General features: G+C 43.8%; 1 protein-coding gene across 1 annotated transcript; it reads right to left on the bottom strand.

Annotated features, from left to right (window-relative positions):
* Positions 1-15,713: 15,713 nt before the first annotated feature.
* On the bottom strand, positions 15,714-16,840 carry LOC124666306 (myb-related protein Hv33-like). Its single transcript, XM_047203651.1, has 3 exons — positions 16,702-16,840; positions 16,490-16,619; positions 15,714-16,404 (listed from the first exon to the last, which is right to left on the bottom strand). The coding sequence occupies exons 1-3, from the start codon at positions 16,838-16,840 to the stop codon at positions 15,825-15,827; spliced, it is 849 nt and encodes a 282-aa protein (XP_047059607.1). The 3' UTR covers positions 15,714-15,824.
* Between the last annotated feature and the right edge of the window lie 266 nt (positions 16,841-17,106).

The raw sequence follows: 17,106 nt of genomic DNA, 5'->3' as shown, positions 1-17,106 counted from the left end.
GAGTCTAGGGCATACCTGGATAGTTGTGCTGGTTGTGTTTTCGGGAAAAGAACTCCAGAAGACGCCGAAGAATTATTGGCTAAAATAGGCCGGAATCATGATGATTGGTCTACACCGAACCAACCCCGACACCGATATCGAAGAAGAGGGGTATGATTAAATTAAATGATGAAGATATGAGGGAAGCCAAGAAGTCTCTCAAGGAGAAAGGTATTAAATCTGAAGATGTGAAGAATCTTCCTCCCATAGAAGATATATGTGAGATAATTCCCCCTTCATCCATGATTGAGGTAAACTCCCTTCAACGCTTTACTAGGGAAGATATTCCATATTCGAAACCTCCTGCACAATGCTTAGATGAGTTTGATAATTATATTGTTAAGCAAGAAAATTTTAATATGAGAGTAGAGAATCATTTAATGGAAAATTCTCGAGCTATTAGTGAATTGCATGATATTGTAGAGAGAACCTCCAATGATGTTAAGATGCTTGTTAAACATTTTCATATGATTCAAACTCAAATTGATCAACTCACTAAAGTGCAAAATGACTTGTTAGGGAATAATTCTAAAGAGAAACATGCTTATGAAGTAACAACTAGAGGTGGTGTCTCTACCCAGGATCCTCTATATCCTGAAGGGCATCCCAAAAGAATTGAACAAGATTCTCAACGCATTGAACCTAGTGCTCATTCTAAGAAGAAAAAGAAGAAGAAACATAAAAATGTTGTAGAATCCTCTCGAACCTGCTAATGATCCGAATAGTATTTCTATTTCGATGCTGAAACCGAAAGTGGTAATGAACATGACAAAGATAATGATAAGAATGATACTCCCGATAAAGAAGAGGTTGAAGAAGAACCCGAAAAGCATGCTAAAAATAAAAAGTACACTAAAGAAGATTTTATTGCTGAGAAACATGGTAATGAAAGAGAACCTTGGGTTCAAAAGCAAATGCCTTTTCCTGCTAAGAAACTAAAATCAAAGGAAGAAGAACACTATAATAAATTTTGTGATTGGATGAAACCTTTATTCTTGCAAATCCCTTTGATTGATGCTATTAAATTGCCACCTTATTCAAAGTATATGAAAGATATTGTTACTAACAAAAGGAAAATCCCCAATGAGGAAATTTCCACTATGCTTGCTAATTACTCTTTCAATGGCAAAGTTCCGAAGAAGTTGGGCGATCCAGGTATACCTACTATTCCTTGTTCTATTAAGAATAATTATGTTAAAACTGCTCTATGTGACTTGGGAGCCGGTGTTAGTGTTATGCCTTTTTCTCTTTATAAGAGACTTTATTTAGATAAGTTGATACCTACTGATATATCTTTGCAAATGGCTGATAAATCTACTGCTATTCCTGTTGGTATATGTGAGGATGTTCCTGTTCAAGTTACTACTAACTGCTTGATATTAACCGATTTTGTTGTGTTGGAAATGCCTGAAGATGATAATATGTCTATTATTCTTGGGAGACCTTTTCTTAACACCACAGGGGCCGTTATTGATTGCAATAAAGGAAAGGTTACTTTCAATGTTGATGATAGGGAGCATACCGTTTATTTTCCCAAGAGGATTGAGAAAGCATGTGGAGTTAATACTATTTCTAATGTGAGAACTATCAAAGTGGGAACTATTGATTGTCCTATATATGAGCCTAAAGAAGAATATCAAACTCTCGTGATTGGATCCATATCAATACAATTCAAGGTAACATGATTGATTTGAGGTTTATTTCTTCTTATGCTATGTAAAATTTATTTGGTGGCAAGACTTGATCAACCTTGTTAACAAATACTTTTTATATGCATAGAGGAGGTAAACAACATCTCTTTCTTCCTCCACTTGCTCTAGTTGCTGTAGCACTTTTAATTTGCAAAGTTCCTTAGTTAATTGGAGATTTCAAAATTTTCTCGGCCGGTTATAATAAACTAAATACCCGAAATGTGTATTTTTCAAAGTTTTCAAAAATTCACAAAAATTATACCGTTGGTCCTATTTTTCGACGAGGCACCCGGGAGCACCAGAGGATGACCTGTGGGGCACCACAGGGTGCCACACCACAGGCCGGCGCGGCCAAGGAGGTGGGCGCGCCACCCTGTGGTGTGGGCCCCTCCTTGCCCCACTACTTTATCTCTTTCTCCCAGCATCTTCTCTCTCCCGAAAAAACTCGCACCAGGTTCCTCTCACTCGCGTTTTTGCTCAAGAACTCCAGATTTCTCGATCTCTTTGCTCAGCCCAGATTTCTTGCTGAAATTTGGCACATTTGCTCCTTGGTATGTGACTCCTCCGCTTATCCAAGTAGAATTTTGTTTGGTTGAGTATATCTTGAATATTTTGCTGCTGTAGGTAACATGTTTAGTGAGCTTGCATGCTTGTTCTAAGTTGTATAAACTAGTTTTGATGCATGATTAGTACTCTAGCAAGTTCCTATAGTAGTTCCCCTTGATTATATGTCACCAAATCAAATTTTTATATTGTTTGTTAAAATTTCAGAAAATGGAGTGGAATAGATATCAATTGAACCAACAAGAATTGGAGGTCCAACAAGTTATGAGAGTGAACCGTGAAGAGGGAGTATACCCCTCCTACTACCCATGTGCAGATTTCATGAGAAGCGCGGGAATATTTGAAGATGTTCAAAGTCTAATTTCTCGTGCAGGGCTGAGTGACTTTGTTGAAGGAGAGCCAAGACAATATGCAAAATTAACTATGTCTTTTGTGCAGGACTTCAAGTTCAATTGGTCGCGATCTAACCCCACGGTCCAGTATAAAATTTACAATAAAGCTGTCAACTTGCCATTCAGTGATTTTTGTGCAGCAATTAGAGTACCGCAATGGGGATCATGCGAGAAGATAAGGGGATCGCCGCAAGAACTCTTAAACCTCTTCAAGATGATTTGCTATGGAAGGAGTTTCTCAGAGGATAGTGGGGAGATTGATCGGTCACAGAAGGTGCACTGGATGCACACATAGAGGGAGGAGGCCAACATGCAAGAGACGACACGGAGGTCGAGGAGCACCTCGACTCATCATCCGATGCAGCAAGTTCCTCGCATCAACATGTTGGACATGTGGAGCCTCCACGCTTTTCTTCTGCACAGGAACTTTACTATGACTACTCCATGAATTATCCACCGGCGAGGAACAACGATCCTCGTTGGGGTTGAACTCCACTTAGGCCAAAAGCCTAAGCTTGGGGGGAGGTATACCGGCATCACTCATTCTTTGCATATTTTGATTGCTGGATACTTATACATATTTGTTTTGTTCGTTTGAGTGGTTTTCTAATGAGAGGAAGATGATATTTGGGGAAGTGCTGCCTGAAAACAGATTCTGGACTGTTACTAGAAAAATTCGTGCGCACAGCCAGAACGTTATTTTGAGCTGTCAATTTTTGTGCAGGTTCCCCAGGTTGTTATCTAACTTTCATTAGTTGAACACTTTTCGAGCTGAGCAACGTAAGATTTTTGTAAAAATCGATTTCTGTACTGCTGTCAGGTTTTGGCAGATTTCTGCCATCTCGTTTTTCTGTGTTTCTTTTAGTTTGCTATTTCTTGTTTCCGCTTTGTTTCTTTCCCAAAACACAAAAAGACCAAAAATATTTCTGTTGTTTCTCTTCACCATTTGTTTGCTTTGGTTTCTTGCATTTGTTTCGCTTATTTGCTATTGCTAGTCTGCTATAAGAAAACCCAAAAAGATTTTGTTTTGTTTGCTTGTTTCCTTTTGTTCTTGTTTGCAATTCGAAAACACCAAAAATATTTGCTGTTCTTCTTTGGTTTTGTAAAGTTCTTTATGAGTTCAATGGTCTTCGGTGGCTGGAGCGTGGTTTTCATTTCATATTATCCAAGCTATACAAGTGAAAAGGCAATAATGACGATCTACGACAATCCGATTGTGGTGAGAGGCTGGTATGAACTCTATTTGTTTTCATTTTTGTACATATACTCATCCATGTGAGCATGCTTAGTTGGTTCATGTGAGGTATATGTTATTTGAGAAAGTCTAGTAGTTTATGATCTCTCATGTTTAGCTCCAATCTATTAATATGAGTACCATGTCATGGATGTTTGCTTGCATTGCTTTATTCATAAGTAAGTATGGCATTGTGGTATCCTCCTCTCGAATAATTCATTTATATCGACTTGGCACATGCTCACGCATGCATATGACTGAACAAAAAGTCAATTAAGCCTCGATGATCTATATTGCTTAGAGTTCTTGTATCACTTTTATGCCTCCGTTAATTTATTTTGCCGCAAGCATGATTATGACGGTTACTGCTCTCTTGATTTGTCGCTCCCTAGTCTATTGCTAGCCTTCACTTGTACTGAGCGGGAACGCTGCTCGTGCTTCCAAACACCTGAAAACCAAGTTGTTCCAAAGTGTCCACCATAAATACCTATGCATGGCATTTCAAACCATTCCAAGTAAATTCTCATGCGCTACCTTTAAAACCTTCAAAATGCTTCCCAATTTGTGTTTATGTTTCATAGCTCATGAGGAAGTATGTGGTGTTTAGCTTTCAACCTTGTCGTTTACTTTTGACGGACTCTCATATGGACTAGTGGCACATCCGCTTATCCAATAATTTTGCAAAAAGAGCTGGCAACAGGATTCCTAGTCCCAAATTAATTAACCTAAATAGACACTCCTCCATGGTTTGTGATTGTTGGACGGCACCCGAAGATTCGGTTAGCCATGGCTTGTGTAAGCAAAGGTTGGGGGGAGTGTCATCATCATAATAAAACTAAAATAAAAAGGCACTCCTTCATGGTATGAGATTGTTGGCAGGCACCCGAGGATTCGGTTAGCCATGGTTTGTGTAAGAAAGGTTGGAAGGAGTGTCACATAAATATGCAAATAATTCATGGGAGCCGCTCTTGAGAGTCCGGTTGGCGAGGTAGTTAGTGTACCCATTACCATTCGTTGACAACAACAAACACCTCTCAAAATGATTTTACTCCTGATTTCAAAAATGAAAAGCTCTAGCGCATGTTAATCCCTGCTTCCCTCTGCGAAGGGTCAATCTTTTACTTCTATGTTGTGTCTCCATTATTTCTTTGAGCACTATCTTGAGAGCACAACTGTCATTCTTAGTATAATATGCTTGTCTCAAAATATGATTGATTGTGGTATAACTTTGATGCTTTTATCTTTGACAATCACTACTTCTAGTCTTTCTATGAACTCCAGAGGTGCCCGGGCATTTATATTTTGCCAATCAAATACAGGCAAGCGAGATACCACTTTATCATACTCTCCTATGAACATTGCAATCCTGCTTATATACATGATTCATGATGCTTATTATTAATTGTTGGTACCTCTTCATGATTGACATAGCTGTTAGATGATCTTATTTGCATGTATCTCACTATGAACTACTTAAGTATTAGCCATAGCATGAGAATATATACATCATATGAGCAAATGTGTTCGTGAAAGTTCTTTTATCGCTCAGTTGTTAACTGAATTGCTTGAGGACAAGCAATAAGCTAAGCTTGGGGGGAGTTGATACGTCCAAAACGTATCTACTTTCCCGAACACTTTTGCTATTGTTTTGCCTCTAATTTGTGTATTTTGGATACAACTAACACGGACTAACGCTGTTTTCAGCGAAGCTGTTACGGTGTCTCGTTTTTGTGCAGAAATCCAACTTTCGGGAAAATCCTCGGAATTTATGCGAAGGCCCTATTTTCCCAGAATACAGACGGAGCCAGAAGGTCAAGTAAGGTGGAGGCCCGAGGGCCCCACACCATAAGGCGGCGCGGCCTAGGGGGGGCCCGCATGGCCCTATGGTGTGGCCCCCTCGGCCGGCCTCCGACGCCCTCCTTCGGACTATTTATCGGCCTCGACCTAAAAACACACGGGAAGAAGTCGAAGTCGCCAGAAACCCTCCAGAACGCCGCCACATCGCGAAACTCAGTCGCGGGAGCCAGAAGTCTCCGTTCTGGCACTCCGCCGGGACGGGGAATTGGAGGAGATCATCACCGCCATCACCGCCAACGCCTCTACATCAACCAGCCATGTTTCCCCCATCCATGTGTGAGTAATTCCCCCGCTGTAGGCCGAAGGGGATGGTAGGGATTGGATGAGATTGGTCATGTAATAGCATAAGATTGTTAGGGCATAGTGCCTAGCGTCCGTAATTGGTACTGTGATGATATTGTTGCAACTTGTTATGCTTAATGCTTGTCACTAGGGCCCGAGTGCCATGATCTCAGATCTGAACATGTTATTGTTTCATCATGATATTCATTGTTTATTGATCTTACTTGCAAGTTGTATACACATGTCGCTGTCCGGAACCGATGGCCCCGAAGTGACAGAAATCAGGACAACCGGAGGGAATGGTAGCGATGTGAGGATCACATGTGTTCACGGAGTGTTAATGCTTTGCTCCGGTACTCTATTAAAAGGAGTACCTTAATATCCAGTAGTTTCCCTTGAGGCCCGGCTGCCACCGGCTGGTAGGACAAAAGATGTTGTGCAAGTTTCTCATTGCGAGCACGCACGACTATATATGGAACACATGCCTATTGATTGCTTTGTACTTGGACACCGTTTTATTATTATCCGCAAATGCCCTGCTATGATTGTTACATGAGTTTCTCTCATCCATGCAACGCCCGTTCATCCGTCCCCGTGCCTACGGTATTTTAATCCTGCTGTTTACTAAAATCACTACTGCTGTCTTTGTTACTCTGCTGCTCGTTATTTCACTACCGCTATCGCTATAAAGCTGTTACTATCGATAAACTCTTGCGAGCAAGTCTGTTTCCAGTGCAGCTGAATTGACAACTCCGCTGTTAAGGCTTCCAAGTGTTCTTTGTCTCCCCTTGTGTCGAATCAATAAATTGGGTTTTACTTCCCTCGAAGACTGTTGCGATCCCCTATACTTGTGGGTCATCAATTATACTTTCACTAGTGGACACTCTCAACATTGATCACATATCAGAATAAATAAATAGATGCTAGACTCTACACTCTCTTGTTGGATGATGAACACCACTAACTGCGTAGGATTACACGAACCCTCAATGCCGGAGTTAACAAGCTCCACAATATTCGATGTTCATATTTAAATAACCTTAGAGTGCACGACGAGATCAACACAACTAAACCAAGTACTAACATAGCATGCACACTTGTCACCTTCACACTATGAAAGGAGGCATAGATCACATCAATACCATCATAGCAATAGTTAACTTCATAATCTACAAGAGATCACAATCATAACCTACGCCAAGTACTACACGATGCACACACTGTCACCATTACACCGTGCAGGAGGAATAGACTACTTTAATAACATCACTAGAGTAGCACATAGATAAATTGTGATACAAAACACATTGCAATCATAAAGGGATATAAATAAGCACTTCACTATGCCATTCATAACAGTGAATAAGTATTCTGTGAAATATAGCCCAAGAGACCCACACGGTGCACACACTGTCACCTTTACACACGTGGGACAAGGAGTCTCCGGAAATCACATAAGTAAAATCCACTTGACTAGCATAATGACATCTAGATTACAAGCATCATCATATGAATCTCAATCATGTAAGGCAGCTCATGAGATTATTGTATTGAAGTACATAGGGAGAGAGATTAACCACATAGCTACCGGTACATCCCCGAGCCTCGATGGAGAACTACTCCCTCCTCATGGGAGACAGCAGCGGTGATGAAGATGGCGGTGGTGTCGATGGAGGAGCCTTCCGGGGGCACTTCCCCGTCCCGGCGGCGTGCCGGAACAGAGACTCCTGTCCCCCAGATCTTGGCTTCGCGATGGCGGCGGCTCTGGAAGGTTTCTCGTACCGTGGCTTTTTTCGTATCGAAGATTTAGGTCAGGGACCTTTATATAGGCGAAGAGGCGGAGTCGGAAGGTCGACGAGGCGATGACACACTACGGGGGCGCGGCCAAGGCCTGGGCCACGCCACCCTATCGTCTGGGGCCCACAGGGCCCTCCTCTGGCGGCTCTCGGGTGTTCTGGAAGCTTCGTGGGATTCTAAGATGCTGGGCGTTGATTTCGTCCAATTCCGAGAATATTTCCTTACTAGGATTTCTGAAACCAAAAACAGCAGAAAACAGGAACTGGCCCTTCGGCATCTCGTCAATAGGTTAGTTCCGGAAAACGCATAAATATGACATAAAGTATGCATAAAACATGTAGATATCATCAATAATGTGGCATGGAACATAAGAAATTATCGATACGTCGGAGACGTATCGGCATCCCCAAGCTTAGTTCTGCTCGTCCCGAGCGAGTAAACGATAACAAAGATAATTTACGGAGTGACATGCCATCATAACCTTGATCATACTATTGTAAGCACATGTAATGAATGCAGCGATCCAAACAATGGTAAATGACATGAGTAAACAAATGAATCATATAGCAAAGACTTTTCATGAATAGTACTTTCAAGACAGGCATCAATAAGTCTTGCATAAGAGTTAACTCATAAAGCAATAATTCAAAGTAGAGGTATTGAAGCAACACAAAGGAAGATGAAGTTTCAGCGGTTGCTTTCAACTTATAACATGTATATCTCACGGATATTGTCAATGTAAAGTAATATAACAAGTGCAATATGCAAGTATGTAGGGATCAATGCACAGTTCACACAAGTGTTTGCTTCTTGAGATGGAGAGAAATAGGTGAACCGACTCAACATAAAAGTAGAAGAAAGGCCCTTCGCGAGAGGAAGCATTGATTGCTATATTTGTGCTAGAGCTTTGGTTTTGAAAAACAAGAAACAATTTTGTCAACGGTAGTAATAAAGCATATGTGTTATGTAAATTATATCCTACAAGTTGCAAGCCTCATGCATAGTATACTAATAGTGCCCGCACCTTGTCCTAATTAGCTCGGATTACCTGGATTATCATCGCAATGCATATGTTTTAACCAAGTGTCACAAAGGGGTACCTCTATGCCGCTTCGTACAAAGGTCTAAGGAGAAAGCTCGCATTGGATTTCTCGCTATTGATTATTCTCAACTTAGACATCCATACCGGGACAACATAGACAACAGATAATGGACTCCTCTTTTATGCATAAGCATTCAACAACAATTAATTTTCTCATATGAGATTGAGGATATCTGTCCAAAACTGAAACTTCCACCATGGATCATGGCTTTAGTTAGCGGCCCAATGTTCTTCTCTAACATTATGCATGCTCTAACCATTTTAGTGGTAAATCTCCCTTACTTCAGACAAGACGGACATGCATAGCAACTCACATGATATTCAACAAAGAGTAGTTGATGGCGTCCCCAGGAACATGGTTATCGCACAACAAGCAACTTAATAAGAGATAAACTGCATAAGTACATATTCAATACCACAATAGTTTTTAGGCTATTTGCCCCATGAGCTATATATTGCAAAGGTAGAGAATGGAAATTTAAAGGTAGCACTCAAGCAATTTACTTTGGAATGGCGGAGAAATACCATGTAGTAGGTAGGTATGGTGGACACAAATGGCATAGTGGTTGGCTCAAGGATTTTGGATGCATGAGAAGTATTCCCTCTCGATACAAGGTTTAGGCTAGCAAGGTTTATTTGAAACAAACACAAGGATGAACCGGTGCAGCAAAACTCACATAAAAGACATATTGTAAACATTATAAGACTCTACACCGTCTTCCTTGTTGTTCAAACTCTTTACTAGAAATTATCTAGACCTTAGAGAGACCAATTATGCAAACCAAATTTTAGCAAGCTCTATGTATTTCTTCATTAATAGGTGCAAAGTATATGATGCAAGAGCTTAAACATGAGCACAAAAATTGCCAAGTATCACATTGTTCAAGACATTATACCAATTACTTACATGTAGCATTTCCCGTTTCCAACCATATAACAATTAACGAAGCAGTTTCATCCTTCACCATGAACATTAAAAGCTAAGAACACATGTGTTCATACGAACCAACGGAGCGTGTCTCTCTCCCACACAAGCATTTATTCAAACAAAAACAAAAACGAAAGCAAACAGACGCTCCAAGTAAAGTGCATATGATGTGACCGAATAAAAATGTAGTTTCAAGAGAAGGAACCCGATAATTTGTCGATGAAGAAGGGGATGCCTTGGGCATCCCCAAGCTTAGATGCTTGAGTATTCTTGAAATATGCAGAGATGAACCGCTGGGGCATCCCCAAGCTTAGAGCTTTCACTCTTCTTGATCACATTGTATCATCCTCCTCTCTTGACCCTTGAAAACTTCCTCCACACCAAACTCAAAACAAACTCATTAGAGGGTTAGTGCATAATCAAAAATCCACATGTTCAGAGATGACACATTCATTCTTAACACTTCTGGACATTGCACAATGCTTCTGAAAGTTAATGGAACAAAGAAATCCATCCAACATAGCAAAAGAGGCAATGCGATATAAAAGGCAGAATCTGTCAAAAACAGAACAGTCTGTAAAGACGAATTTTATTGAGGCACCAGACTTGCTCAAATGAAAATGCTCAAATTGAATGAAAGTTGCGTACATATCTGAGGATCACTCACGTAAATTGGCATAATTTTCTGAGTTACCTACGGAGAATTAGGCCCAGATTCGTGACAGCAAGAAATCTGTTTCTGCGCGAGTAATCCAAATCCGGTATGAACCTTACTATCAAAGACTTTACTTGGCACAACAATGCAAAAAAATTAAGATAAGGAGAGGTTGCTACAGTAGTAACAACTTCCAAGACACAAATATAAAACAAAATTACTGTAGCAAAATAAACACATGGGTTATCTCCCAAGAAGTTCTTTCTTTATAGCCATTAAGATGGGCTCAAGCAGTTTTAATGATGCACTCGCAAGAAATAGTATTTGAAGCAAAAGAGAGCATCAAGAGGCAAATTCAAAACAAATTTAAGTCTAACATGCTTCCTATGAAAAGGAATCTTGTACATAAACAAATTCAAGAAGCATAATGCAACAAGCATAGAAAGATAAAACAAGTGCGACTTCAAGATTTTCAGCAAAAGAGAGGTGTTTTAGTAACATGAAAATTTCTACAACCATATTGTCCTCTATCATAAAGATTTTCAGTAGCATCATGAGCAAACTCAACAATATAACTATCACATGAAGCATTCTTATCATGAGTCTCATGCATAAAATTATTACTACTCCCAACATAAGCATAGTCATTCTTATTAATTGTAGTGGGAGCAAATTCAACAAAGTAGCTATCATTATTATTCTCATCATCAAATATAGGAGGCATATTGTAATCATAATCAAATTTATCCTCCATAACAAGTGGTACCAAAAGACTACTATCATTATAATCATCATAAATAGGAGGCAAAGTATCATCAAAGTAAATTTCCTCCTCAATGCTTGGGGGACTAAAAATATCAAGCTCATCAAAACCAGCTTCCCCAAGCTTAGAATTTTCCATAGCATTAGCAACAATAGTGTTCAAAGTGTTCATACTAATATATTCCATGGGTTTTTTAATTTTCGCATCAAACCATCCATGTCTTAAATCAGGAAATAGAATAAGAAGCTCATTGTTGTCCATTATGCCTAACTAGTGTAAACAAGAAACAAAAAGATGCAATTGCGGGATCTAAAGGAAATAGCTTCGAGCACACACACAATGGCGCCGAGAAAATACTGTTACCCGGAACCGGAGTATGAGTGCCTTTTACCTTTCCTCCCCGGCAACGGCGCCAGAAAAGTGCTTGATGTCTACGGGAGCTTCTATTCTTGTAGACAGTGTTGTGCCTCCAAGAGCAGAGGTTTGTAGAACAGCAGCAAGTTTCCCTTAAGTGGATCACCCAAGTTTTATCGATCTCAGGGAGGAAGAGGTCAAAGATATCCCTCTCAAGCAACCCTGCAACCACAAAGCAAGAAGTCTCTTGTGTCCCCAACACACCTAATAGGTGCACTAGTTCGGAGAAGAGATAGTGAAATACAGGTGGTATGAATAAGTATGAGCAGTAGTAACGGCGCCAGAAAAGTGCTTTGCTGCCCAGGACTGGCGTGTGGTTGATGGTGGTAATATTACGGACGAGTATAGATGCGATGAGAACGGTAAACAAGCGGCGATAGCGATATTTAGGAACAAGGCCTAGGGATTATACTTTCACTAGTGGACACTCTCAACATTGATCACATAACGAGAATAAATAAATAGATGCTAGACTCTACACTCTCTTGTTGGATGATGAACACCACTAAGCTGCGTAGGATTACACGAACCCTCAATGCCGGAGTTAACAAGCTCCACAATATTCGATGTTCATATTTAAATAACCTTAGAGTGCACGACAGATCAACACAACTAAACCAAGTACTAACATAGCATGCACACTGTCACCTTCATACTATGAAAGGAGGCATAGATCACATCAATACCATCATAGGAATAGTTAACTTCATAATCTACAAGAGATCACAATCATAACCTACGCCAAGTACTACACGATGCACACACTGTCACCATTACACCGTGCAGGAGGAATAGACTACTTTAATAACATCACTAGAGTAGCACACGGATAAATTGTGATACAAAACACATTGCAATCATAAAGGGATATAAATAAGCACTTCACTATGCCATTCATAACGGTGAATAAGTATTACGTGAAATATAGCCCAAGAGACCCACACGGTGCACACACTTGTCACCTTTACACACGTGGGACAAGGAGTCTCCGGAAATCACATAAGTAAAATCCACTTGACTAGCATAATGACATCTAGATTACAAGCATCATCATATGAATCTCAATCATGTAAGGCAGCTCATGAGATTATTGTATTGAAGTACATAGGGAGAGAGATTAACCACATAGCTACCGGTACAGCCCCGAGCCTCGATGGAGAACTACTCCCTCCTCATGGGAGACAGCAGCGGTGATGACGATGGCGGTGGTGTCGATGGAGGAGCCTTCCGGGGGCACTTCCCCGTCCCGGCGGCGTGCCGAACGGGAGACTCCTGTCCCCCAGATCTTGGCTTCGCGATGGCGGTGGCTCTGGAAGGTTTCTCGTACCGTGGCTTTTTTCGTATTGAAGATTTAGGTCAGGGACCTTTATATAGGCGAAGAGGCGGAGTCGGAAGGTCGACGAGGCGATGACACACTAGGGGGGCGCGGCCAAGGCCTGGGCCACGCCACCCTGTCGTCAGGGGCCCACAGGGCCCTCCTCTGGCGGCTCTCGGGTGTTCTGGAAGCTTCGTGGGATTCTAAGATGCTGGGCGTTGATTTCGTCCAATTCCGAGAATATTTCCTTACTAGGATTTCTGAAACCAAAAACAGCGAGAAAACGAGAGCGGCCCTTCGGCATCTCGTCAATAGGTTAGTTCCGGAAAACGCATAAATATGACATAAAGTATGCATAAAACATGTAGATATCATCAATAATGTGGCATGGAACATAAGAAATTATCGATACGTCGGAGACGTATCAAGGTGCGTGGGGAGCAGAAAAACCTTTTGCACCGGTTTGTGTTACGAGCAAAAGGGTAGACCTTTCACCGGTTCGTAACACGAACCGGTGCAAAAGAGTTCGCGGCTGACGCCAACCCTTTTGCACCGGTTCGTGTTACGAACCGGTGCAAAAGGTCCTACACAAACCGGTGCTAATGCCGCGGCTAGTCCCCTGGACGTCCAGACCGCACGAACCAGTGCTAATGACCCCTTTAGCACCAGTTCGTGCCAAATCCGGTGCAAAAGCTCTTTGGAGCAAAAAACCAAAGCCCTTGTTTCTACTAGTGTCGGCTTTCTCCGGGAGACGCCGGTGTATGCGGCAACACTCGTCAACTTCGTCGGCGAGCCCGCAGAATGTTGGATTGGTGATGGTCTTAGGGGTATAATCCACCTTAGAATACTACAAATCAGGCAAAATGGTACCAATTTAAGCTAGTGAAACCATAAATCCTACATTAGATCGGCGAAAAAGGCACCAAATTGGCAAAGAGTCGCATCGCCTAGGAAAGGACTTGATGGCCGTCTCACCGTCATTCCTAAAGACCAGGCCAAAGCGGCGACCGCTTCCGAACGACATCACGAGCAGTAGGCTAAGTGGGATGGCAGCACAGGTGATCTGTAGACGACTCGAAAGTGTCGGTGCGGCGGAACAGGGGCGGCGACGATGATTTTTGGGGTGATTTGCGAGTGAGGAGGCGAGCAAGAGCGAAGACGGCCGGTGATGAGAGGCAAGTTAGTAGTTTAGGTCGCTGCCGTGTGACATCCGTCTGCCTATTTTCCCTCTGTCGCGCTTGCCGGTGCCCTATACCGGAAGAAAATCTTATACGACCAGGGTCGTACAGCCCAGGTCGCTGGACCAACTCCCCAACATGACACGTGGATGTGCTAATCTCAAAGCAACGATGAACTGATTCTGAAAAGCCGTAGCGAGTTACCAAAACTGCGATTCCCGATCTATTCCTGAACTTCTCCGTTCCCGAAAGAATTCCTTCCTAGAGGGCCGACGAGGGAAGCACGGGGAGCGCTCAGCCGGCGTCGATGAGGGTGGCCGCCCGGCCAGCGATGCAACGAGCAGGTACGCCTAGGAGGGTTCCCTATACGCCGGCGGCGGCACGAGCCGGTCGGTGGATGACGGTGGTTGCGTTGCCGAGGCGAGCTGCCGGCGGCATGAGGATCCGGTCGAGTGGATGACGGGGTGGAGCGCCGGTGGATCCGTTCCCGGGCGAGCTTCCATGGTGTCTATGCTTCCGCATTGCTTTGAAGGGAAATCGATTTGACGTGCGAGTTGGTCTGCCTAGCTAGTCCAGAATCGAGTCTGCTAACAAGGGGATCAGTTCAGCATTGCTTTAAGATTCGAAAAGCCACGTGTCTTACCTGGGAGTTGGTCCAGCGACCTGGGCTGTACGACCCGGGTCGCATAAGATTTTCTTCCCCCTATACCGGCCGTCCATATGGATCGGGGCTGATGTGAAATTGCTGGTCGAATATTCAGGACGCTCCACTGTTATTTTCGTATAGGCACCAGAAGCTATTGTAGAATATTTGGGGCGACGGTGGGATGCTCTCCTACCTCTGCATTACGGCCCGAAAACTGTCGGTACAAAATTAAATAATGATAAACTGGCACGTCCGGTTTCGTTGATGGGCAGCAAGGTGGTTAGCGTCTTTCTTTAGTTCCACTCGTCCCTCTGTTTCCCTCTTTCTCTACCAACACCGCTTGATCAATTATTCGGTGTCATGGGGCTAATTATTCACGTAAGTAAGCACCTTTTAGCGAAGGGGACCCTTTAGAGAAAAATTGGGTTTGAAGCTAACAGCAGCATTTAATAACGCCACGAAATCATTGAGCGAGATTTACTGTTCCCAAACAAATCACTGAAGTTGACCCGCATGGCACCCTCCGAGTATAGCATCTTTCTTTCTCATTTGCTTTCGTAGTTTCGTGAGACACAAATCAAGAAAAGGCTAGGAACAGGATGGCGACCTGCCAAAGCAATTGGTAAGAGCCAATGATAGTTTCTTCTTCAGGAGAGGAAAACACAGCACACGATCTTCCAAGTGGTAGCAAAAGAGTAGAGCAAGAGACTTCTTCTTACAAAATAATCTCGTATATAGTAAACTACACAGCCTTCACATTTCTATAACCTCTTATTTTAGCCATGGAAAAGCCACAAAAAAGAGAGAGAACCTCAAAGGGACAATATTGTTAAAGGAGCAGGGACTAGAGAAGATTAACAAAGTACAGCCTCTAATCTCCCACGGGTTGGTCTTGCATGCGCGCAATTGTGCAGTAAAAATTATGTGTGTATATATACGGCAACGGCTAAACGCAGAGACGCCTCGCTCAAAAGTACTCGAGGTTGAAGTCAAAATGCGCCTCTTGCTGGCCGGGCAGCTCGAACTTGTGCTCCAGCGCGCCCTCCTCGCCGGCGGCGTCGTCGTAGCTGCCGATGAAAGGCTCCACCTTGCTCTCGGAGGCCCACTGCAGCGCCTCGCCCGGCTCCAGCGCATTGCTCGCCTCCGGCTGGCAGTTCCAGTTGCTGCTGTTGCTGGAGCTCTCGCCGTAGCCCAGGTTCTCCGACACGTCAAGCACGCTGCTGTAGTCCACGAACCCGGCCGCGTCGACCTTGCCGCCGAGGTGCTCGTCGTACAGCCCCACGAAGCCGCCGCCAAAGGCGTCGGCCGCCGGGAACGGGTCGAACACCTGCTGCAGCTTCAGGGCGAAGCCGTCGGCGGCGGCGGCCTGTGGCTTCTGGTCTTTCGACGACGCCTGGTGCAGCTCCGCCCCAGCCGCGCCGGAGAGGGGTTTGTGGGTGCTCGGGTCGATGCCGCGCTGCCGCAGCTTCTTCTTGAGGCAGCTGTTCCAGAAGTTCTTGATCTCATTGTCCGTCCGGCCCGGCAAGTGAGATGCAATCTGCGACCACCTGCATTGATTCCGTTTAACTCGTCGATCAGGCCACCTGTCGACTCGATAATTGTCCAATTTCACATTGCTAAACATTAATGTACCTGTTCCCTAGGATCTCATGCAGGCCGATGATGGCGTCCTCCTCCTGCTGCGAGAAGCTTCCCCGCTTCAGGTCGGGGCGCAGGTAGTTGATCCACCGCAGCCGGCAGCTCTTGCCGCACCTCTGCAGACCTGAATTGGGCACCAACGCCGGTGAGAACCGATCACACGTTCACGAAACTGAAGAGCTAGAAGACAGAAGAGTTGAACGTACCGGCGAGTTTGGGCACAGAGCTCCAGCACCCGACCCCGTAGCGGATGATGTGATTGTAGAGCTTCTCGTCCTCCTCGGGAGACCACAGCCCCTTGCGCAGCTTCTGCTGGCCGCCGCCGGTGCCCGCTTGCCGTCCCATTTGCTCGCCTGGCCTGGCCGGCACTGGCTCGATCGAGCAGTCGAGCTCGGCCGAACGAGCAACTGGCGATAGAACTACCTCGTAAGTGTGTGATAGTTGGTTCGTTGCCTGTGTATCTATCTATCCTGGTCGCGGAGGCCGGCCGGGGTATATATGGGGAAGCGTGCCGAGAACTGCGCACGTACGAGGGGAGGGCGAAGACGATGGAGACACGATCAAGTAGGCCTCAAGCAAGCTAGCCGAGGAGTGAAGAGTGAATGTGTGTC

Source organism: Lolium rigidum, chromosome 6 (genome assembly GCF_022539505.1).
Source record: "Lolium rigidum isolate FL_2022 chromosome 6, APGP_CSIRO_Lrig_0.1, whole genome shotgun sequence".
NCBI lineage: Eukaryota > Viridiplantae > Streptophyta > Magnoliopsida > Poales > Poaceae > Lolium > Lolium rigidum.
This window is presented reverse-complemented; position numbering and strand designations above follow the sequence as displayed.

Coding starts and splice junctions, on each gene's coding strand:
- LOC124666306 (XM_047203651.1), bottom strand. CDS start 16,840: ATGGGACGGCAAGCGGGCACCGGCGGCGGCCAGCAGAAGCTGCGCAAG. Junction 16,620..16,701: donor CTCTGTGCCCAAACTCGCCG/GTACGTTCAACT, acceptor TGCCCAATTCAG/GTCTGCAGAGGTGCGGCAAG. Junction 16,405..16,489: donor CATGAGATCCTAGGGAACAG/GTACATTAATGT, acceptor GAATCAATGCAG/GTGGTCGCAGATTGCATCTC.